The sequence below is a fragment of the Cnephaeus nilssonii genome (assembly GCF_951640355.1).
Source record: "Cnephaeus nilssonii genome assembly, chromosome: 20".
NCBI lineage: Eukaryota > Metazoa > Chordata > Mammalia > Chiroptera > Vespertilionidae > Cnephaeus > Cnephaeus nilssonii.
The window spans coordinates 22841903-22861007 of NC_137091.1; the positions used below are offsets into that span (position 1 = coordinate 22841903).

Genomic DNA, 19105 nt, shown 5'->3' on the forward strand with positions numbered 1-19105 from the left:
CTCAGAATTAATATCACTCAGAGAAGCAAGTGAGAACACAACAATAGGCTATTAATAATAAATTAATTTTTCCATAAAATAAAATGATAATTATATAAAGAACAGATAACTTGCAATTTTTCAGAGGGTGGTGATGTAGAACTTTTTTTTTTATGACAAAATAACCACTATTCTAGGCCCAGAGAGTTGAGAAAATATCTAATCATTTCTCTGAGATTCGAGAATGCATGATTTTAATTAGAATGGGAACAAAGGATGATCTAAATTTAATAAACCACTGTCTAGTTGGTTGTGCTGAGCTGGCAAATCTCTGTTTGAATTGAGACTTTTTAAAAGTAGTTGGGTTACATTCATCAAAAAAAACTGAGGAATGGAGTAGAATTATATAAATACGTCTTTTATAACCACATCTCAAAAAATTACAGAAGGACCCAGTCTTGTAAGTTACTTTGGTTTTGGCAAAATAGTATGGTGTTTTTGCAATTGAGAACAATTTTAAACTCATTAGTGCCAACCAACAGCTGGCTTTTGAAGACTGAAAATATCATCTGAAAGATTGTAAAATACTTATTCATTGAATAGTTTTGTCATAGTATGATTTATTAATATTAACGTAGCAGGAAGACAGATGGATTTTTCTATTGCCACTATGACTTTTTTCTTGTTAACTAAATCCTAGGGCAGATTTAAACATGTCAGTTGGTAGGCAAAAACCACAAGTAGCCTTTAATTTTCCAAGCAGCTCTGATAATAAGTAGGGAGCATTACAAATAATGGTCTCCTCTCCTGCTATTTAACTCCTAGATTTTTTAGCAAAAAAAGAACATTTCACCAATTCGGATTCCCAAAGAGCAGACTCGAGGATCCTGGCTAGCACCAAAAGTTACAGAGGTTGATATAATGTGTAGGGCATCAATATTTACCTTTCTTATGAGCTCTTTTTTTTTTTTCTTCTGAGTGTGCATTTCAATTAAATGGAGGTCTTAAATAGTCCATGTTGCCCTGTTTTTTTGAATATTCCTTGGAATACTTTTCAAGTTGTGAATTTTAGTCTTGAAGACTCTATAAGCAGATATACTTTAAACGAAATAATAAAAACACACTCACACTAAATAAACATACATGAAGCTTGCCAGTCCAGCAGCAAGCACTGTCGTGAGCACCATTTGGCTTTTTGTGTAACTCCTGGTTGGGGGTGTCCACAGTTTCAATCACACTGTGAGCTCCAAGGAAACCTTCCATCCATGTTTGATTCCTCCAACTCTCAGTCTGGGACCTGAAGTCTCGAAAGACCTTTTGAAACAGGTGTCTTTGCCATGGAACCCTTTTAAATTCAAAGGGGGATGTGTCCCAAAGTTGACCAGACTCTCACCTTGACATATCTCAGTGTGATTCATCACTTCTTTCAATTAACAGTGCAAATCAACGTTGTTTCTTCGTGAGTCAGATTTGTCATCGCTTCCCATTTTCAAGTGCTTCAGAGTACCATGTGCTTTGGGGAAGTGAAAAAGAAGCCGGACTGTTCTTCAGAGCTGGCCCCTCAACACTGCCAACCACCCGTGAGGTGCTGAGTCTTCAGCCTTCGGTCCGAAAGGTGAGACCCTGGCCCTAAGGTGCTGGGGAGGGCATCAGCTCTTCCTTGTGCATGACTTACAGCACTGTTTGCCATAAAATTTGTGGTTGCAGACACCGTGTTGAGGAACTAGATGACACCAGTTGAAGAAATCGATACAGGATGGATCCTCTAAAATGAGAAAACTTAGTTAGCATGCTAGGAAAAGGCTCAGTCTCTTAAGGTGAAGGCTTACAGTTTAATGACCTTGGATCTATCTGCCTGTGCCTCTGAGTGGCTTTTCTTCTTATCCATTAGGACTTGGATAGGAGGGTGAGAAGAGCGGCATTAAGACATCAAAAGGGACTATGACCATTAGCAAAATTTAAACCAGTGGGGGGGGGGGGGGGGAAGTGGATGTTAAGAAAAAAAGTCATATCTAGCCAGAGATTATCTGATCCTCCCCATTTTACACCCCAGGGAAGTACCTAGAACAGCACATTCAGAATCACCGAAGGATCTTGTGAAACCACTGGTTTTGATTCAGAAGGTCTATGGTGAGTGCTGGGATTCTATATTTCTAACGCCCATGCATTACTTTGGGGAACCAGGAGCCTAATGGAGGCCCAGCTATAATACTCTCTGTTAAGTTTAAATAAATCTCAGAACCAATCTGCAACCAAATGGATATTAGTCAACACCAGTCTTTTCTAACATCTTTGTTCAAGTAGAACAGATGTGATTACTGATTAGAAGCAGGACATTGTACATCAGGAATTCTTACCCAGAAGCATCTCGCAAGATACAGAATGTGCATGAAATTGTAAGTAAGATGTTCTTCATGTAAACATAAATACATGTTTGAGGAGTTAGGGCTCAGTCGTTTTACTGGATTCTCAAGGAGTTTTGACTTCAAACATATTCTCATTCACAGCTGGGATAGTTTCCCCCTCCTCTATGCCAACCTTAACTTGCCTTGACCTGCAACTCAAAACTACACACCGCCCACAGGTATCTACTCATGTGTCTTTTGTCAGAGCATACAAAGCTCCCCATTTGTAGCCTATCTTTCTGTGATTCAGAACTACCTAAATTTGTTCTTCTGCCTAAAAAAAAAAATCTCATCTAATAGTGATCCTTTTAAAAAAGTAAGACATTTTATGTAAAACCTATGCCCCAGACTCTCCCCTTAGCTCCAGCCACTCAGAGTAAAAGGTAGTTCTTACACTGGCTGACAAGGCCCCAGGACGTGGTTCTCCTCATCTCCCCTAATCTTTGCATGTGTGGTTGCATCTGGAGCCGTCTGACTAAAGGGTGGAAATTTGAAATCACTGATAGTGAAGGAAGGAGGAGATGGTCCGGAAAACATGACCACATGCTCAAAATGTGTGTGCTTTTTCCTCATAAGCTTTCTGATGAGAAAGGCTGCAGGTGTGTAGAATCCTGGCATTGCCTAGAGGTGATCTGGCTCTGAGGAACTGCTACAGGACTAGCTTTCTGGTCTCCAAGCCTCAGATAAGACAGGGGAGGGAGCAGAGGAAGGGAAAGGGATGCTGGAGCTAAGGCTATCTCAGAAGCAGGTAAGCCACAATGTAGATTCAGATTGGAAGTGAGTAACTGTCCTGAATCTGATTCACCACAAATGGGCAAGTGCAGGCTAAGAGATTGGGGAGTCTTGGAAAAAGCTGTGATTACGTACAGAGAAAACTCAGCAGGGACATGATTCTTGAGCCCAAGGAAATCTGGTTCGGCTGAAAAATATTTCATGGTGTTTGTCAGTAAGTTGCACTAGTGAGGAATGGTGTAGTTCCTTCACTGAATTTCCCATCAGCACACATGCATTCCATTTGAACCAAGAAAACATGTCAGCTATCTTCCTAGGACAATACATAGTCACTGGACTGGACTGTAATGTAACTGTCTTCTCAATTAACCCTTTGCACTCGCTTGCTTTTTTTCTCGATTCCTCTATTCTAATGCTAACCGTGTCAAGTCACACTCGACATCCGAGTGCAAAAGGTTAAAATGTGAGCTCCTTGAGGGCAATTCTTGTGCACTCTTGCATTACCATTGATTATACAATCTTTGGCACAGTGTTTACTCAATTAAAATTTAGTTTAGAAAAAATGGACTTGCAAGATTACCATTTCTCCCTTGCGAAGAATTAATGACTAAAAAGCCTTATCGTAGCACAAAATCTCCCCTTGCATATGAGATCATGTTGAGTGGGAACTGCTGGGTTTGTGCCTTGTACACCTCCAAGGAGTGCTGTGCACGTGGACTTTGATGCGAATGGCATCCCCTAGACGTGTGGAATGTACAAGCTGCACAACCAGATCTGATGGGATTTTGAAGCATTCTCTGAAGACGGGTAAAACTGACTGGAGTGTGGGGTCCTTTTTTACCTCTCTTTTCAGGAGCTGGGCAGAAGTTCGTATTACAGGCGCGTGTCCCCGGAGGTTTCTGTCGGAGCAGGCAGCTTGAGGAAGGCCGGCCCTGCTGCACACAGTGGACCGATCGGGTCTGGACCCCTCCCCCACAGGTCACCGTGCACTGTAGAAGAGGGGGGCGGCAGAAACACTCAGCTGGATGGGATCCATTTAATGTCAGTGACATCAAAGAAAGGGTCTCCAGGCTTCATGACATGACCAAGGTGCCTGCTGATACATCGTCCAGAGCCAGGTACATGTGCTTGCGGCCCACAGTCTTTCTAACGTGGGAGCCAGTGGGTCGGATTAGAAGGGTCGTAGGCTAATGCTATCTCACCCAAGCGTGTGTCTCCCAGTTAGGTGACTCAGAAAGAAGAGAGCTTCCAGAAATACAGAAGCTGCCGTAAGAATGTGGAAACAAATACAGACACATCTAGGCAATTAATCCCTGTAGCTTCAGAAGTGCAAATAATCTCTGCAGATGCAATCGTGGAGGGGATAGTTCAAAACTAGGGCAGCAAAAGAAAGGATGCTCTGGGTGCCCAGCCAGATTCCTGGTTAGCATGGTGGATAGCATGCTTCCCCGAAGTCAATGCTGTTACAGTCTGATTAGAATCTTTAAAAAAACAGATGACTAACAAGGACTGTTAGCATTCTTAAATCTTCATGTGTCTGAACAAAATAACAGATATTTCATAACAAAAGAATAAAATATTATCAGGGGAAAAAAAGACATCCCTTTAAATTATCTTTTGTTTTTGCTTTTTAAAATTCACTGTATTTTTTTAAATTGCAGACAGCTGAAACTTTATCTTGGACAGTCATCACTATATAGACTGGTATTTAGGATGAAAAAATACGTTCTGGTGGGAAGAGTGTGAGTTTTTAATTAGTCCCAAATTCAAATATAGCTGTATGATCATTATTTCATCTAAACCAGCGGTCGCCAACCGGTGGTCCGTGAGGTCCGAAAGGTTGGCGACAGCTGATCTAAAGCAGGAGTATGCAAACGTTTCTGTGAAGTGAAGATAGCAGATATTTTAGGCTTTATGGGCCATTTGTGGCAGCTATTACACTCTGCCCTCATAGCACATCAGGCAGGGGGGCAGTTCTTTACTGACTGAAATAGTCTTATAAGAATCAATCTCCAAATCTCTAAAATAATGATAAAAGCAATCCATAGCAACAGGCGTTGCTTTTAGTACATAGGAAACCACACAGACATAGCACGAGCCCATTAGAGATATAAAACCATGCTAATTTCCTTTCCCCCATGTTTTACTTCCCACACACACACAATTGACTCTTGAACAAGTTGGGTTACGGGTAACACCCACTTATGCAGTTGAAAATCTGCATATAATTTTGACTCCCCTAAAACTTAAGGCTTCTGGTCAACAGTTAGCTATTTATCAACAACATAGTTAATTAACACATACTTTGTGTTATTTGTATGATATACTGTATTCTCCAATAAAGTCAGCTAGAGGGGAAAAATGTATGAAGAAAATAAGGAAAATACACTTACAGTATTTCCTCGTATAAGTGGACCTGCACAATTCAAACCCATCTTTTTCAAGGGTCAACCGAATACATACATGTACATGTGTATATATAATATATATGCACACAAATGTGTGTATATAAACATAGATGTAGACATGCTTGTACTAGTGTGCCCCGTGTTTCATGGTGAGGTGTGGGAAGCCCCTCTCAAGCCAACAAGCTCTTTGAAGAGCTGTGGACCAAAACAGTGTTCTCTCCGACTTCGCATCACCTACTCCTGCCAATAAGAACCAAAGCAATCACCCTTGCTGGTTTGGCTCAGTGGATACAGCGTCGGCTTCTGGTCCGAAGGGTCCTGGGTTGTGGCTCGATCCCCAGTAGGGGGTGTGCAGGAGGCAGCCCATCAATGATTCCCTCTCATCACTGATGTTTCTCTCTCTCTCCCTTCCTCTCGGAAATCAATAAAAACATATTAAAAAACAGACACCAAAGGGACCAGACCTTCATCGAAGCCTTCCGAGGAAGAGGGTGGCACTGACATCTGCTGAGCTAAACGAGCGGGGGGTCCAGGGCTGAGGTGCCCACCTCTGAGCCTCACCTGCCTCATCCACAAGACACACAATAAGACCATTGGAAGGATGCAGTGGGAGTGAGAAAATAGCAAATGCATGTGAAGCATTTAGTGTCGTGAATAGCAAGGGCGTGACAAACGTTAGCTATTATATTATTTGGAAACATGACATAAGAACCAAACAAGTCGAGACCGTGAGGGGCATTTCTAGAATATAGAAGACACTCGTGGTGGATTTAATAGCAACGGCTGGCACTGTGTGACACGCCGGGTACTAAGGGATTTATCTTATTTGCTTGTGGAAAAGAAATCAAACCTTGCAAGATATTATCCTCTCAGTTTTTTTGTAGATGTGAAAACGGAGGCGCCCAGAGTACGTGACCTTCCCAGGCTACACAGGTGGTGAAGCCCTTGGTTCCTGACACGTGGGCAGGTCTCTACCAGCAGCCCTTGGTGGACTGCCTGCTCTGTTTGAATCTCACTTCAATACAGACCTCGTTCATCTGGGTGCACTCACCTGCTGCCATGGCGATGAGTACCATCCAGCTGCCGCATTGTACACGGGACGCGCTGGGCAGGCCCCTCGGTCGCAGGCTTCCTCCAAGTCCAGGTTGGGTTTCTTAATGTTGCGGCACCTTCGCTCTGGGAAGGTGATCAGCTTCCCCTGGAAGGCCTTCTCGCTGCACTTCATTTCCCTCTTCCTCACCCCCGGCCCGCAGGTGGCCGAGCACTAGGAGCCAAGAGAGGAGGCGTCAGGTCTGCCGAGCAGATGTGCCCCGGCCTGAGGACGTACCATCCACGTGAAGTGAGGGGTTGGGTGATGGCAGGTCAGCCACACGCAAGGGTCCCACCAATATGGCACCACGTCCCTCGTGCCACAGGTGAGAAAAACCAGTCACAGGGCTCATCAGCACCAACAATCCAAAATGAGGCATTGGCCTACGGATGTGAGTGCGGCAGAGTCCAAAGATGGGGTGGCAGGGGATGGAGCCAGGGTGTCTGGCTGGTGTGTATTTAGATGTGCAGGTCGACCTGAGGCCTAAGGATTCGGGAGTCTGTGCCAAGGAGGCAGGGCACGAAGAGGAGAGTTGGAGGCTCCCGAGGGGAAGAACAACCCTATCTATTTACTCTGCCCCTCTCGGCTGAGGTATAACCCGATGATGTCTGCCGCAGGGGAGAGAGAGGAGGATGGAGACTGATGAAACCAGTGTGAGAAAACGTGTTTCCGTTTCAAGTATTATGGGGTAAAGTGTAGGGCCTCGATGAACTGAGTCAGGAGCATTGGCATCAGTGGAACCATCGAACAGTGAAGGATGGCACTGAGCGTCATACTTACAGCAGCTCTGGGAGGGAGGGGCACGCCCAAGCATGTAGCCACTAGGGTTTTAATGTCTCTCAAAGGAAATGAGTGAGGAAGGGAGAGATGGACACACTGCTCTACCCTTATCCTCGAGGCGGAGTAGAAGGGCACTGATGGACAAGAGCCAGAGCTGATGCGCCAGAAACCCCTCCTGTATTGGACCTCGCCAGCCTGAACTCCTGCGAGCACACACCTGCCTCCCGGGTACCAAACTCTGTCTGGCTTGGCTCCTTCCCTCAGGATTCCTGTGTCTGTGAACTCCACTGAGGTGCCCAAGCCAGAAATCGAGGCGGCATCTTCGTCTTGCCCACGTATTCCTGAAGGCACCAGTGGCCTCTCTAGGAACTCTCAAAGGCACCACTTCTCTCTCCCTGAAACACGTGCCCCTTTGTCTTTATCACTCTGATGCCCATGCAAGCGATTCCCCTTCTCTCTGAAACGAAAACCTGCTTGTTCTTCTTGAACAGTTTAATGCCCCCCCCCCTGCAATGTTTAAAAGGTAGATTTTCAGTCTGTTCCCCGAGGCCCTCATGTCCCCAATATCTGAAGCTCCAGCACACCCGGCTCTGTCCTTACCAAGGGTGTTCTAGTCTCTCCCTGCGTGGGGAACCCCTCTGCGTGGAGCGGCGTCTCTCCCCACCCCCCCGCCCCTCCTGATTCCTGCCCGTCGTTCAGGCTCACACTCCCTGCAAACTCTCTTCTGACAAGGATTCCCCCTGATGTTGGGCTGAGTGGGCCCAGGCTGCCCCCACGGGAGGGCCAACCCCCGTCACAGCACTTTGCATCCCTGACCCATGTTTCCATCCCAACCCTTTATGGGGGTTTGTACCTCCATTGCCCCAACACCGTGATGGGTGCTTTATCAACATCCGATGGAGAAATCAGACGGGAAGAAGGAATAGTTAGAAGGCACCTGGTATAGGTGTGTCGAACAGAAAGAAGCTTTGAGCATCTGGATGCTGGTGGATAAGCTGAGCATTAAAACACACCAGACCCAGACGCAGCAGTGACAGAAAGTCCTACCTCGCTCCACGAGGAGACGGCCCACTGTAGCCGGGTGTTTTTGGGGCATCGCCCCAGGACACAGCCCTCCTGCGACTCTGGTCTGGGGACGCCGGCGCACAGGCTCTCGGGGAGGCCCTCGGCCCTGGAGGCGCTTCTGCACAGCACTGCCCGCTTCCTCACCCCGCGCCCACAGGTCTTGGAACACTGGAGGTGAAGAGAAAAATGCTGTTGGCATGCTGGTTTCAAATGACTTTTAAGTTCTCAGACATAGCTGGTTTGAGTAGTCAGGAAAGAGAAATAAAATACTCTCCCAAAATATTTCCGTGTGAAGTTTGGGGCACACTCCATGAACGAAGGCTCCTTTCCATGAAGAACGCCATGTTCTTGATCCATGCCCACCCTACGTCATGTGCTGAAACAGCCCTCTGAATTCTCCTTTTGTAAATTATAACTACGAATTGCAGAGAAAGAGAGAGACCAGACAGCACCACATACTCCTTAGATTTGCCCTCAGCGATAGATGAACGTATACCCTCCGTTTAAAAGTACGTCTACGCGTGCTCAAAGACATTCTCCCCCTGAGAGGTATACTCCCAACATTAGAAAACATTTTCCATCATGTCCTCTCATTAAATCCACAAAACCTCATCTGACCTCTGATGGGGACAGGGTAGTGCACTGTTAAACCTGATCCGAAATCAACACCCTCCACGATATTACGTGTCCTAAGAGAGAGCATGGCAGGAATGGGGGCAGGGGCTGCTACCTGGCTTCTTTGTTCAGGCAAGGAAACCCCTGAATTTTTTTATTATTATTGCCTAACATTGTCTTGCCAGCCGTGGTTTAGCAGAGGCTGGGCTGTTACAGAGCAGGTTCTCACCGTTGGGAGCTGTCCCGCCTGCTGCAGGATGTGTATCTCTCCTGTAGTACCCAGGCCTCTCCCCACTGTGACAATCAAAAATGCCTCCTGCTATTACCATCAGTCCCCCAGTTGAGAACCTCTGTGTGGATGACAGGCAGTTCTGTGCTTCCTCCAGCTTTATAACCTTGTATCTTTCACTGGGGATTTGTGCCAATAGCAAACGGTAGGCGCAACCCCTCTCTGTAGGCCATCGACACAAGAGTCAGATGTCCCTTTAGGCTCTCTCTTTGTCTTTGTCTTTGTCTTTCCCATTCGCTTTGGAGAATGCAGTAGCCAGATTCACCGGCCATTCCTCTGACACTTGAATCCTGTCTGTCTGTGCTCACTAGTCTAGCCTATACGTACTCTAGACGTCTAAGGCAGTGGTCGGCAAACTCATTAGTCAACAGAGCCAAATAGCAACAGTACAACGATGGAAATTTCTTTTGAGAGCCAAATTTTTTAAACTTAAACTTCTTCTAACGCCACTTTTTCAGAATAGACTCGCCCAGGCCGTGGTATTTTGTGGAAGAGCCACACTCAAGGGATCAAAGAGCCGCATGTGGCTCGCGAGCCGCGGTTTGCCGACCACGGGTCTAAGGATCCCAAACTGCAGGCTGCATAAAAAAATCACTAAAAACGTTAATTAAACTGCCCCGTTGCATCAAGTCAGTGTGGTTCTCCTGAAGGTGTAAACACCTGAGAGTCTCTTGGGAAGCAAAGGTACCACCTATGTTTTTGTCACCTTCCTTTCCCATGGGGAACAAGACCAACGGCTCGAAGTCTGACCCCGTTACCTGAGACCAGGGCCCGAGGCTCCACTCTGGGGGGCAGGCGTGGCTGTTGCACACCTGGACCTGAGTGGGAGTGCTCACGGGGCAGAGGGAGTGCAGCACCGCCGCCTCCTTCTGGAAGGGCTTCTTCTGCACACACTGGATTTTCCGGCTCTGCTGGCCCCCCGCGCAGGGCTTGCTGCACACGCTCCAGTCGCCTGGCTTCCAGCTGCCAGTGAAAAGCAAAATGACTTCCAATGAAGCCGAGGCTTTGGCTCATCGCTTTCAAAGCAGTTCCTATGAAAGATTAACCACCTGATGAAAGCCTTAGGGCAATCTTAGAACCAATGAGGGCCATGCATACTAATTCTTCTTTCGCAGATTTTGAAGCCCAGACTCACGTGGTCCAGCTAGAGGGAGTCACTGAGTCACCACAAAGTCATGGGGGAAAAACACATTCCTGCCCTCTGCAGGGGAAGAAACGTGTGCCATTTGGAAATCTGAGCAATCCACTCATTCAGCCAAATTTCTTGGGATCTTAACTTTGTGCCAGGGACTCTCCTAGGCATCAGGGTTGGAAAAAGGAATGAGGCAATGTTCTTTCCATTAAGGAGCCTACAACTCCATGAAGAGGCAGACGTGTGAACAAATGCCGACAATACTTTCTGATAATTGCCATGCTATTAGGTAACATATAAGCTACAATAATGAGAGTAATGGAAGAGGGATCAATGAGAGGTGTGTGCATGTGTGTGTGTACACACGTGTGCACATGCAGGAGACAGGGGTACATTCAGAGAAGTTCTCACAGAGGAAATGTCTAAGGAGGCAAGTCCCCCGGCTACTTTTCTATTAGTCTTAAAATTTACTGATGGGTTGGGGACAGAACCTTGTGTTCTTTATTTAAAAATTACCAGGCCAGCTTTTTCACAGTGGTCTGAGACTTGGTTTATATTTAAAAGGTAATCAACAGAAACTACTAATACTTTTCAACAGCTAATTTTGATTAATTGAAATTCTATGATTTGAAGGCCTCGCATAAAAAAGATCTAGCAGATATAATCTTTAATACCTACATCTGAATCCCGGCAGCAATGTCTAAAACTCGACTTGTTCTACCAATGTTCTAGGTATCATTTTAAGACATATGTTGTTATATCTTTGCATTTCTCTCACCTATCCTAGTCCTATACATTTTTTCTTTGGTTTCCCCCACAAGCCTGACATGAGAAATTAAAGACCTTTAGGCCAGAGAATTTAGCACATGGATTCTAGGGTTATATGCATTCTAAAACATTAGGTAGTCCATACTATCTTATTTAAAGAAAGACTGTATCAAATCATTTCTTATGTTGGTACAATTATTTGTATCTTATAAGATGTAAAGAAAACATATATTTTGCTATTAGTAGCTTCAACATTTGTCTATTAAGATGGCATTTTATTGTCTACCAGATTAAAATCTCTTTCCTTTATGTGGCAAAGATGATTTTGTAAAAGTATTAGACGAAGTATAACACAAATAGACTCTTTGTGTGACATACGTGATTTCCCACATTGGGGCCACAGGCTTACTTATCACCTAGCCTCCTTCCCTATCAATCCCTACCTCAGAGTCCAGACTCCTACAACATCCATTTCTCCCTTACTGCTTTTTTATGTAAACTTGTTTTTATAGATGTATCTTTACATTTCCATCTCTTCCATTCAGCTGAGGGTTCATTGACGGCAAGAGCTTCAACTTACTCATTTCCACATCCCAGTCCTCAGCTCAGAGCTGGCATACAAAAAGCACACACATGACATGATTGCTCCATGTGGAAATAAGGGAGTTAGCTCAGGTTAATTCCTTTCTCCTTCTAGCTCTAATAGTCTGAGTCTAAACTTTATTTCTAGTAGATCCCTAGTGAAGAATAGTCCCTGAGAGTCCCCATTATTACAACAGAAAATAATGAGAAATAAGTAATAGGGTGAAGAAGAAGGCAACAAAAGATCCTGCCCCTTTCTCCACTCCACTCTGGCAGAGGATACAGCTGGTTCCAGATTCTAAGAGAAAAACTGACTATTGGGCATATGGGATTGGTAGATAGCTATAGCCCCAAACGATGACAGATACACTAAAAAATACATGTGTGTGTATAAAAAGATTATATAAACTCACAGCATTACCACAAAGCAAACACTACTTATTAAGATGATCTGAAACATTAGTGAACACAACCTTGCTTTGGAAGGAACTCTGTCAATTCTATATAAATACATTTGGCAGAAGATAAATCACACAAGAAAAGACTCCATTTGGCTGGGAAGATTACTTAAAATTATTGTTCAAACAATAGTGTGGCTAACATCCCTCCAAAAACACACCCTCTGAGCTCCCCATAGGTTACCATCATCAGAAGTGGATTACCACTTGGCCTCTTACCCCTTTCTTTTTATTTTGCATCTTGCTACTGTGTAATTTGCATTTGGGGTTTCACGGTCTGCGTTCTAAATTCTTAGACAACTATATAAAAGTTAAGCACACAACCACATGTAACCTTAACTAATGTAGGAATCTGGGTTACTTAAATATCTGTTTGATTTAGTGCAGAGAAGAGGAGTCTGTAGGTATAGGTTAAAAAAAACACACCACCACCTTTATAGCCCAAGGTTAGGTTTGCATAGACAGAGTTAAATGAATGTCTAAAGCCAATTTGTGTTTTTTAAGTTTTATATTTTAACCTCAACTACCTTCTTTCTTCTATTACTTTTTGGGGGCTATCTATCTATCTATCTATCTATCTATCATCTATCTATCGTACCATTACTTTTGATCAGAAGCATTGACAGGTGGGCTTTAATGATCTCACACCAGCAATGAAGGCATATAAAGAACTAATATCACCAGAAAGACATTTCCAGATGACTTACTAGGCAGGGCAGGAGAACGCATTGCATACTTTGGGTTCAGTTGCTGGCTTGGTCCTTGCATTGCAGAATGAGGAATTGACTTGAGTATTTTGATCTCGTAAGCAAATGGCCTTTACACTTATGTAACCTAACAAGACATCAAAAGATACATAGTAAAAATTACAGATAACCAATTCAGTTTCGTTTCCAAACTTAGCTTCTGATTTACCAGGGTTCTGATACTGCATTTAGGATACAGAATCCATATACTGGGTGAGACCGCCTCCTTTTGATGAAATCTGCAACTAATTTGAATCCCATTTCCCCCCAAAATAATAGTCTTCACATCTTCATCATTTTAACGTGTAGCTTCTTCACTTTCAAGATGGCTGTGGGTTCTAGAACCACATAGTGATACACACAGCCCTTTGAAAATAGGGCGGTTGTAAGGGAAACATCCACCAACTGTAAATCTCACTGCACATATCAAATGGAAATGCTCCTCAATGAAAAGCCATGGGTGAGCTATGCGTGGAAACTCTAAGATTCTGCTTTTCCATGAAGCACCTTCTACTTCCATAAGCGTGTGATACATATATAAACCAAAGTGCAGCCCGCTGAATATGTATGTGCTTGTACCTGCCAGCTAGGACTCTGATTTTGTTTGTTTGTTTCAGTGCCATCCTACGCCTTGCTTGCCGCGTTCATTTCAGGGCTTCCCATCAGAGGCGTACGTTCTGTGAAGAGCGGTATCTGTCAGCTCCCCAAATAGGAATTCCGCCTCCTCTCTGAATTGTTTGTTTCTATTTATATAATGCTTTCCCTTAACATGAATGGGAGGAGCCATGAAAAGTCACCCTGCTGTTACCCTTAGGGTGAGGTAGATTTGCCTGAGGTGGCACTTAGCCACACTGGGATTCCCTAAAGTTAAGAGTTTACTTCCGGAGGTCTTATTCATTTGGACTCTTCCTCTCATATGCCTTGGACACAACATGCCTGCGAGTCACCTGAAGGGGTTGCTAGGTCAAGGCGAGAGGGAACCCCACAATGAACTTCTTCAGCATCCTCCCCTTGGCTGCATACATTCCCTGGAAATGGAAAATGGATCGAATCTCTGTCCTTCGCAAGGAACTGTGCTCTCTCTGCAATACCAGGAAGTTACTGCAAATAATCTCAAAGAACATTTGATGTGTAAAAAACCGCTCATGCTCCAAAACTAGGTAAAAAGGGGTAAAGCTATGTCTACAGCAGCGATTTTCAACCAGTGTTCCGCCAGAATTTTAAAAACATGCAATACCTGGCTATTTAGTCAGGGCACTGACCTCCTTTTCCTTAAATTGTCAAATAAAAAAAATGACAACAGCCAACACAACAATAGCCATCCAGTGTGAATGAATCAAAATTGTACATTTTTTTTTTGCCACAGTATTTTAGTAATTAGTTTATGTGTGCCATGAGATGAAAAAGGTTGAAAATAGCTGGTCTATTAGCATGGTTTCTGTTCTTTAAAAATAACAAACAAAATGATACATATGTCATATGTCTGAGGAGGTCAAACACACATGTTTTTATGTTTGCATAATAAAAAATTGAATGATCTAGACCAAAATATTTAACATTGGCTATTGATGATTAAGGGATTATGGGAAATTATTTTTTTCTTTATAGCATATTGCCTTTAAAATGTTTATTAATAAAAACATTATCTTTGGGTGATTTGATATTTTTTTAAAAAGTTTTCCTCATATTTTGTTATTTAGCATGAGCACCTGAAGAACAGGCCTTACAGACATGAGAATTTCTTCATTTTTTTTGTTTCTGCTCAGTCTGTAGTTGCAAGATGCCTCCCCCCTCCCCCCGCTGCTAAGGGGGATGGAAGAGTTAGGTGACCCACTGTCAGCAGGTGCTCTGATCAGGAGGAAATGAGTGACCCACCTTCGTGCCTCGGTTTCATGGACCTGTTTTATGGCCTTTCCATTCCTCTTCCCAAGTGTGACTAAGATGAACTAACAGACAGAAATATATGAGGTTTCTGGATCTCAATAAAATGCCAGCCTACTTGCTGAGGGGATCAGTACTGCACTTCCTCCCTTACCAAGGTGTTTCTCAGAGCTAACCCCTTTCCCTGAGAGACTGCTGACCCCCGGGGTGGCACAGTGTCCACACTGCAGGGCCTGTGTGTTCTCACTTGTCATGGCCCACCTTCTACAGCAGAAAAGTCGGGGCAGGGAGAAACTAAACTGTAAGCTGAAAAAATTTAAAAATAGATAGATATATGTGTAGATATTCTTATACATTTTTTTCTCTTCCCCCCTATACATTTCTGGTGTATAACTTCTGAGTCTGGGTTGTGGCTGACTTGAGTTTTGTGAGAATTGTTTTCCTCTCTGCATAGGAGAATCCTCAGATAGTGCAATGATATTCGCTTCTTACAGCGATGGTTCCCATAAAAGACACTTATTCTGTTGCTTATTCTAACCACACAATTTGAAGAGGCCTGGCGTGGAAGGCCCCGTTTTAAGAAGAGACTTGGAAGGCGGAGTAAGAAGTCGCCCTACCTCCACCGCAGGAGGCGGAGCACGGGGTCTGCAGCGTGCTCCAGGCGTGGGTGTGCCTCTTGCCAACGGGCAGAGTTCCATTGGTGGCCTTGGGAAGCGCGTACTTCCAGGCTATGCCCGGGTTTTTGCCTTGCATCAGAACCTGGACAGCGTAAGACACAAATCAGAGATCAAGAGGCAGGTCAGGCCCTGGAATTCCAGAGAGCTCGCGGAACATGGTAAAGATATTTGTATGACATTTTGACCTTAAAGTTGGTTCACATCATTGTTCCCAAGTATGGTGTATGTTGACTTAAAGTTTTCCCATGACACTTAAAAATGTGTACGCCATTTCATCAAAACTGTGATTAAGATAAATGTTACATAGAGAAACTTGACTTGACATTTGCCATAAGCCCACAACCTTCAATTCTAGGTATACATTTAATAAAAATAATTGCATTAATAAAACAAAAAATGTTTTACATCATATTGAAGGAAAGGAAGTTCTGAGGTCTTAACCAATGAGAATGTGTCTGTTAACTGTGTACCAGGATGAGCAGCAGATAAGACAAAAAAAAAATCATCAGAAGTAGGGATTTATTTTATAAATATAAATATAAATATAAATAAGTAAAACAAGTACTTAAACTTAAAAGGGCAGAGACTTAGGCTAAATCTGATCCTATAAGATGCTAAAATAAGAATAAGTTACTGGCACATTCTAGACACCCTGCTGAATTTTTTTCTATGCATTATCTCAAAACATTCCTCTAACCACTTTATAATGTAGCTATTTTTTTTCACTGAAAAAAAAAAATTAAGACCCCGTGCAAGTCACATAGGTGACTAGTGAATGAGCTTAAAACAGAACAACTTGGGACCTCCAATAAAATGTATCTCAATACTGCAAAATGTCACCTTGTTTTGGGCGTGGGCAAATATTTGCCTTCCTTTCTCCTGATCTCTCTTTTCTTCACTATTCCTCTCCTCTCTTCTTTCAAGCTTGAAGCATGAATATAAATAGCTGCTTGTCTCTGCCCCATGAGTCTTGTGGAAAATTCTTTACCACCAGAACTGGGCATTCATGCCCAAGAAGCAAAGCAGATTTCCAGTTAAATATAGAAACCTCTGGCTCTATCTCTGTCTGGTGGGATCCCACCTCAATTAAAGTTGGGTGGGTGGCGGCTGTTCAAGGACCTCCATTAAACCAGACCACTCCTTAGGATGCTACAAAATGGTTTCCACTTTGCTATTAGCGTAAGTGGATCCAGGAATATAATGGCTTACACAAAAGATTCCATGGTGCGAGCATCATTTATTGCGCAACAAAACGAATCTTGGTGCCTCTCAGAAAGAAATAAATGTTAATAGATGGGTCTTTGTTCCTTTCACCCCCATCCAAAACCAAAACCAAAAATAGCAAACAGGAAGGACCATTGAAATAGAAAAATGCAAAATTCTATTAGTCAACAATGAAAACCTTCTTAAAATTGAGGTCCTAAGGGATTTTTAGTTCTGAGGACCTTTTTCGTCTTTGCTTTTCTTATTTTTGCAGCTAAATCATACAAAGGTTCTTGGAATCATGTATTCAATCTACACTAATAAAAGAGTAAGATGCAAATTGACCGTACCTTCATGACTCCCACCAGCCAATCAGGAGTGAGTATGCAAATTAAACCAACAAAGATGGTGGGTTAATTTGCATACGCAGGTGCTGAGCGGCCGGGGGCGGGGGTGCAGAACTCCTGGGTCGTCGCAACGATGCAGGTGTTCTGCACTGCCCCAGCCGCTCCCGGCCTCTGGGCAGCATGGGAAGGTGGAAAGGCGGCTCCGGCCGGAGCGAAGGTGGTGTCGGCAGCCAGGGGAAGGAAGGCCCATTCTTGCATGAATCTTCATGCATCGGGCCTCTAGTTGTGTTATAACATTTCATACATTTTGAACACAGTGTGCTTTCCTTGAGATTGTTGCAGTGTTTCTGTAAATGTCTTCATGTGCTATTAAGTAAACAGACACTTATGTTTTTTTTTCCACAATCAACCTAGAATTGTGAGAGAAGTTTTACATTCAGAAGATCCTCTTGATGGTCACTGATTTCTTAACTCAAATTTCTCCTTCAATGAACATAGTATCTCCAATGCAACACTTGGGGTTTTATTTTCCATATGCAGTAGGAATGGAGAGATTGTGTAGCGGAGAAAATAATGCAGCGCACCACACGTACGTGCAGGAAAACACAGGGACTGCATAAGAGTTACAGGGAGCGAAGGCTCACGAGGCGGGATGGTATCACAGCAGTGGCGTTGCATCACACATCATGTATGGAAGGCATATTCAAGTGTAAGTGTGATAAAGAAATCCACTGACTTTTCTCCTCTTCTTAAGGCCACCCATTCCCCCCCCCCCCCATTCAAACTAGATTCTGACTCCTACTGCCACAGGGGAAAGTGATCCCTAATGGGAATGCAAAGAAAATTAAACATTAGTTCTTGCTTTTGGGATTTCAAGGACTTATATTCTGGTGATTTAACAGTGGTTTAACAACTTTTCAAAGGGAATCAAAATATAATCTACTTTCATCTTATAGACAGATTGTAGAACTTAAGCCATGCATGGCATGTGGTTTTACTATAAAACATTTTTAAATGTTGCTGTGAACAGCAGGATGCATTTAAGAAAAATAAATTAGACTGTGAAGATCAAAGTGTCATCACTATTGAACAAGCAAAACCAACCAAGATGTCAGGTTTCCCCAGATCTCCAGGAAAGCCAATGATAAAAAAAAAAAAAAAATCAAAATTACCTTCCTACAAACAACAGAATTTAGACAATCTGTCAAACCTATTTCTGTATCTGTACCCCCATGCTCTCCTGTTACCCAGGATGCCTTGTTCTGACTCTGGTGTTAGTCCAGGTTGTCCCTCACCTGCTTAAGGATATCACTACTACAGTTGCCCACTCTTTCTTGAGCCTTAAATTTCCCAATCAATTGGATCATTCCCATCATGCATCCAAATATGCTAACATATCTCTCATATTAAGAAAAAAATTATCTTCATGCATCCCTCAGTTCTTGTCCCATTTTCCCCCTTTATAGCAAAAGTTCCTCCAAGAGTTGCCTTTGCTATCTCTGTATCTTTCCTTACTAGTCCCTGATTCTTCTCTATCAGGTGTCCCTCCCACCACATCCCTCCAACTGCTCTTTCAAGAGCACCTTGTTATGTTCAGTAGGTGATAGGCCTCATCTTACTCAACCAATCACCAGTACTGGACATAGTTGATCACTTCCTCCTTCGCCACCAGGAACCCTTCTATTTTCTCAATTCTTCTCCTGACTCACTGACCTTCATTACCAGTCTCCTTTGTTGAATTCTCCTTACCTCCTAACTATTCAATATCAAAGTGACCTTCAACCCCTTGACCGCTTCTCTCATTTATCTATACCTAAATGTTTAAAAGGTGCATCAACGTCTAACACTGAGCTCTTGATTTTCCTCTCTGTTCTTCCCAATCTCATAGAATGGCAACCTGATCCTTCCAATTGTTGAGGCCAAAGTGAAAAGTTGGTGGCACCTTGAT

The 19105-nt window shown here is 43.5% G+C and overlaps 1 protein-coding gene across 2 annotated transcripts in view; it reads right to left on the bottom strand.

Moving 5' to 3' along the window:
* Positions 1–945: 945 nt before the first annotated feature.
* ADAMTS18 (ADAM metallopeptidase with thrombospondin type 1 motif 18) overlaps positions 946–19105 on the bottom strand; it is a gene marked incomplete at its 5' end in the record, with an annotated part of 127341 nt that continues 109181 nt past the window's right edge. The window contains 7 exons of one of the 2 annotated variants that reach the window (XM_079799354.1): positions 946–1744; positions 3958–4105; positions 6576–6788; positions 8442–8627; positions 10122–10326; positions 13011–13137; positions 15554–15689. In XM_079799354.1, coding sequence (XP_079655480.1) covers positions 1629–1744; positions 3958–4105; positions 6576–6788; positions 8442–8627; positions 10122–10326; positions 13011–13137; positions 15554–15689 — 1131 coding nt within the window. In that variant the 3' untranslated portion in view covers positions 946–1628. Of the gene's footprint in view, positions 1745–3957; positions 4106–6575; positions 6789–8441; positions 8628–10121; positions 10327–13010; positions 13138–15547; positions 15690–19105 lie in introns of both variants that reach the window. The other variant, XM_079799353.1, reaches the window with a different exon arrangement.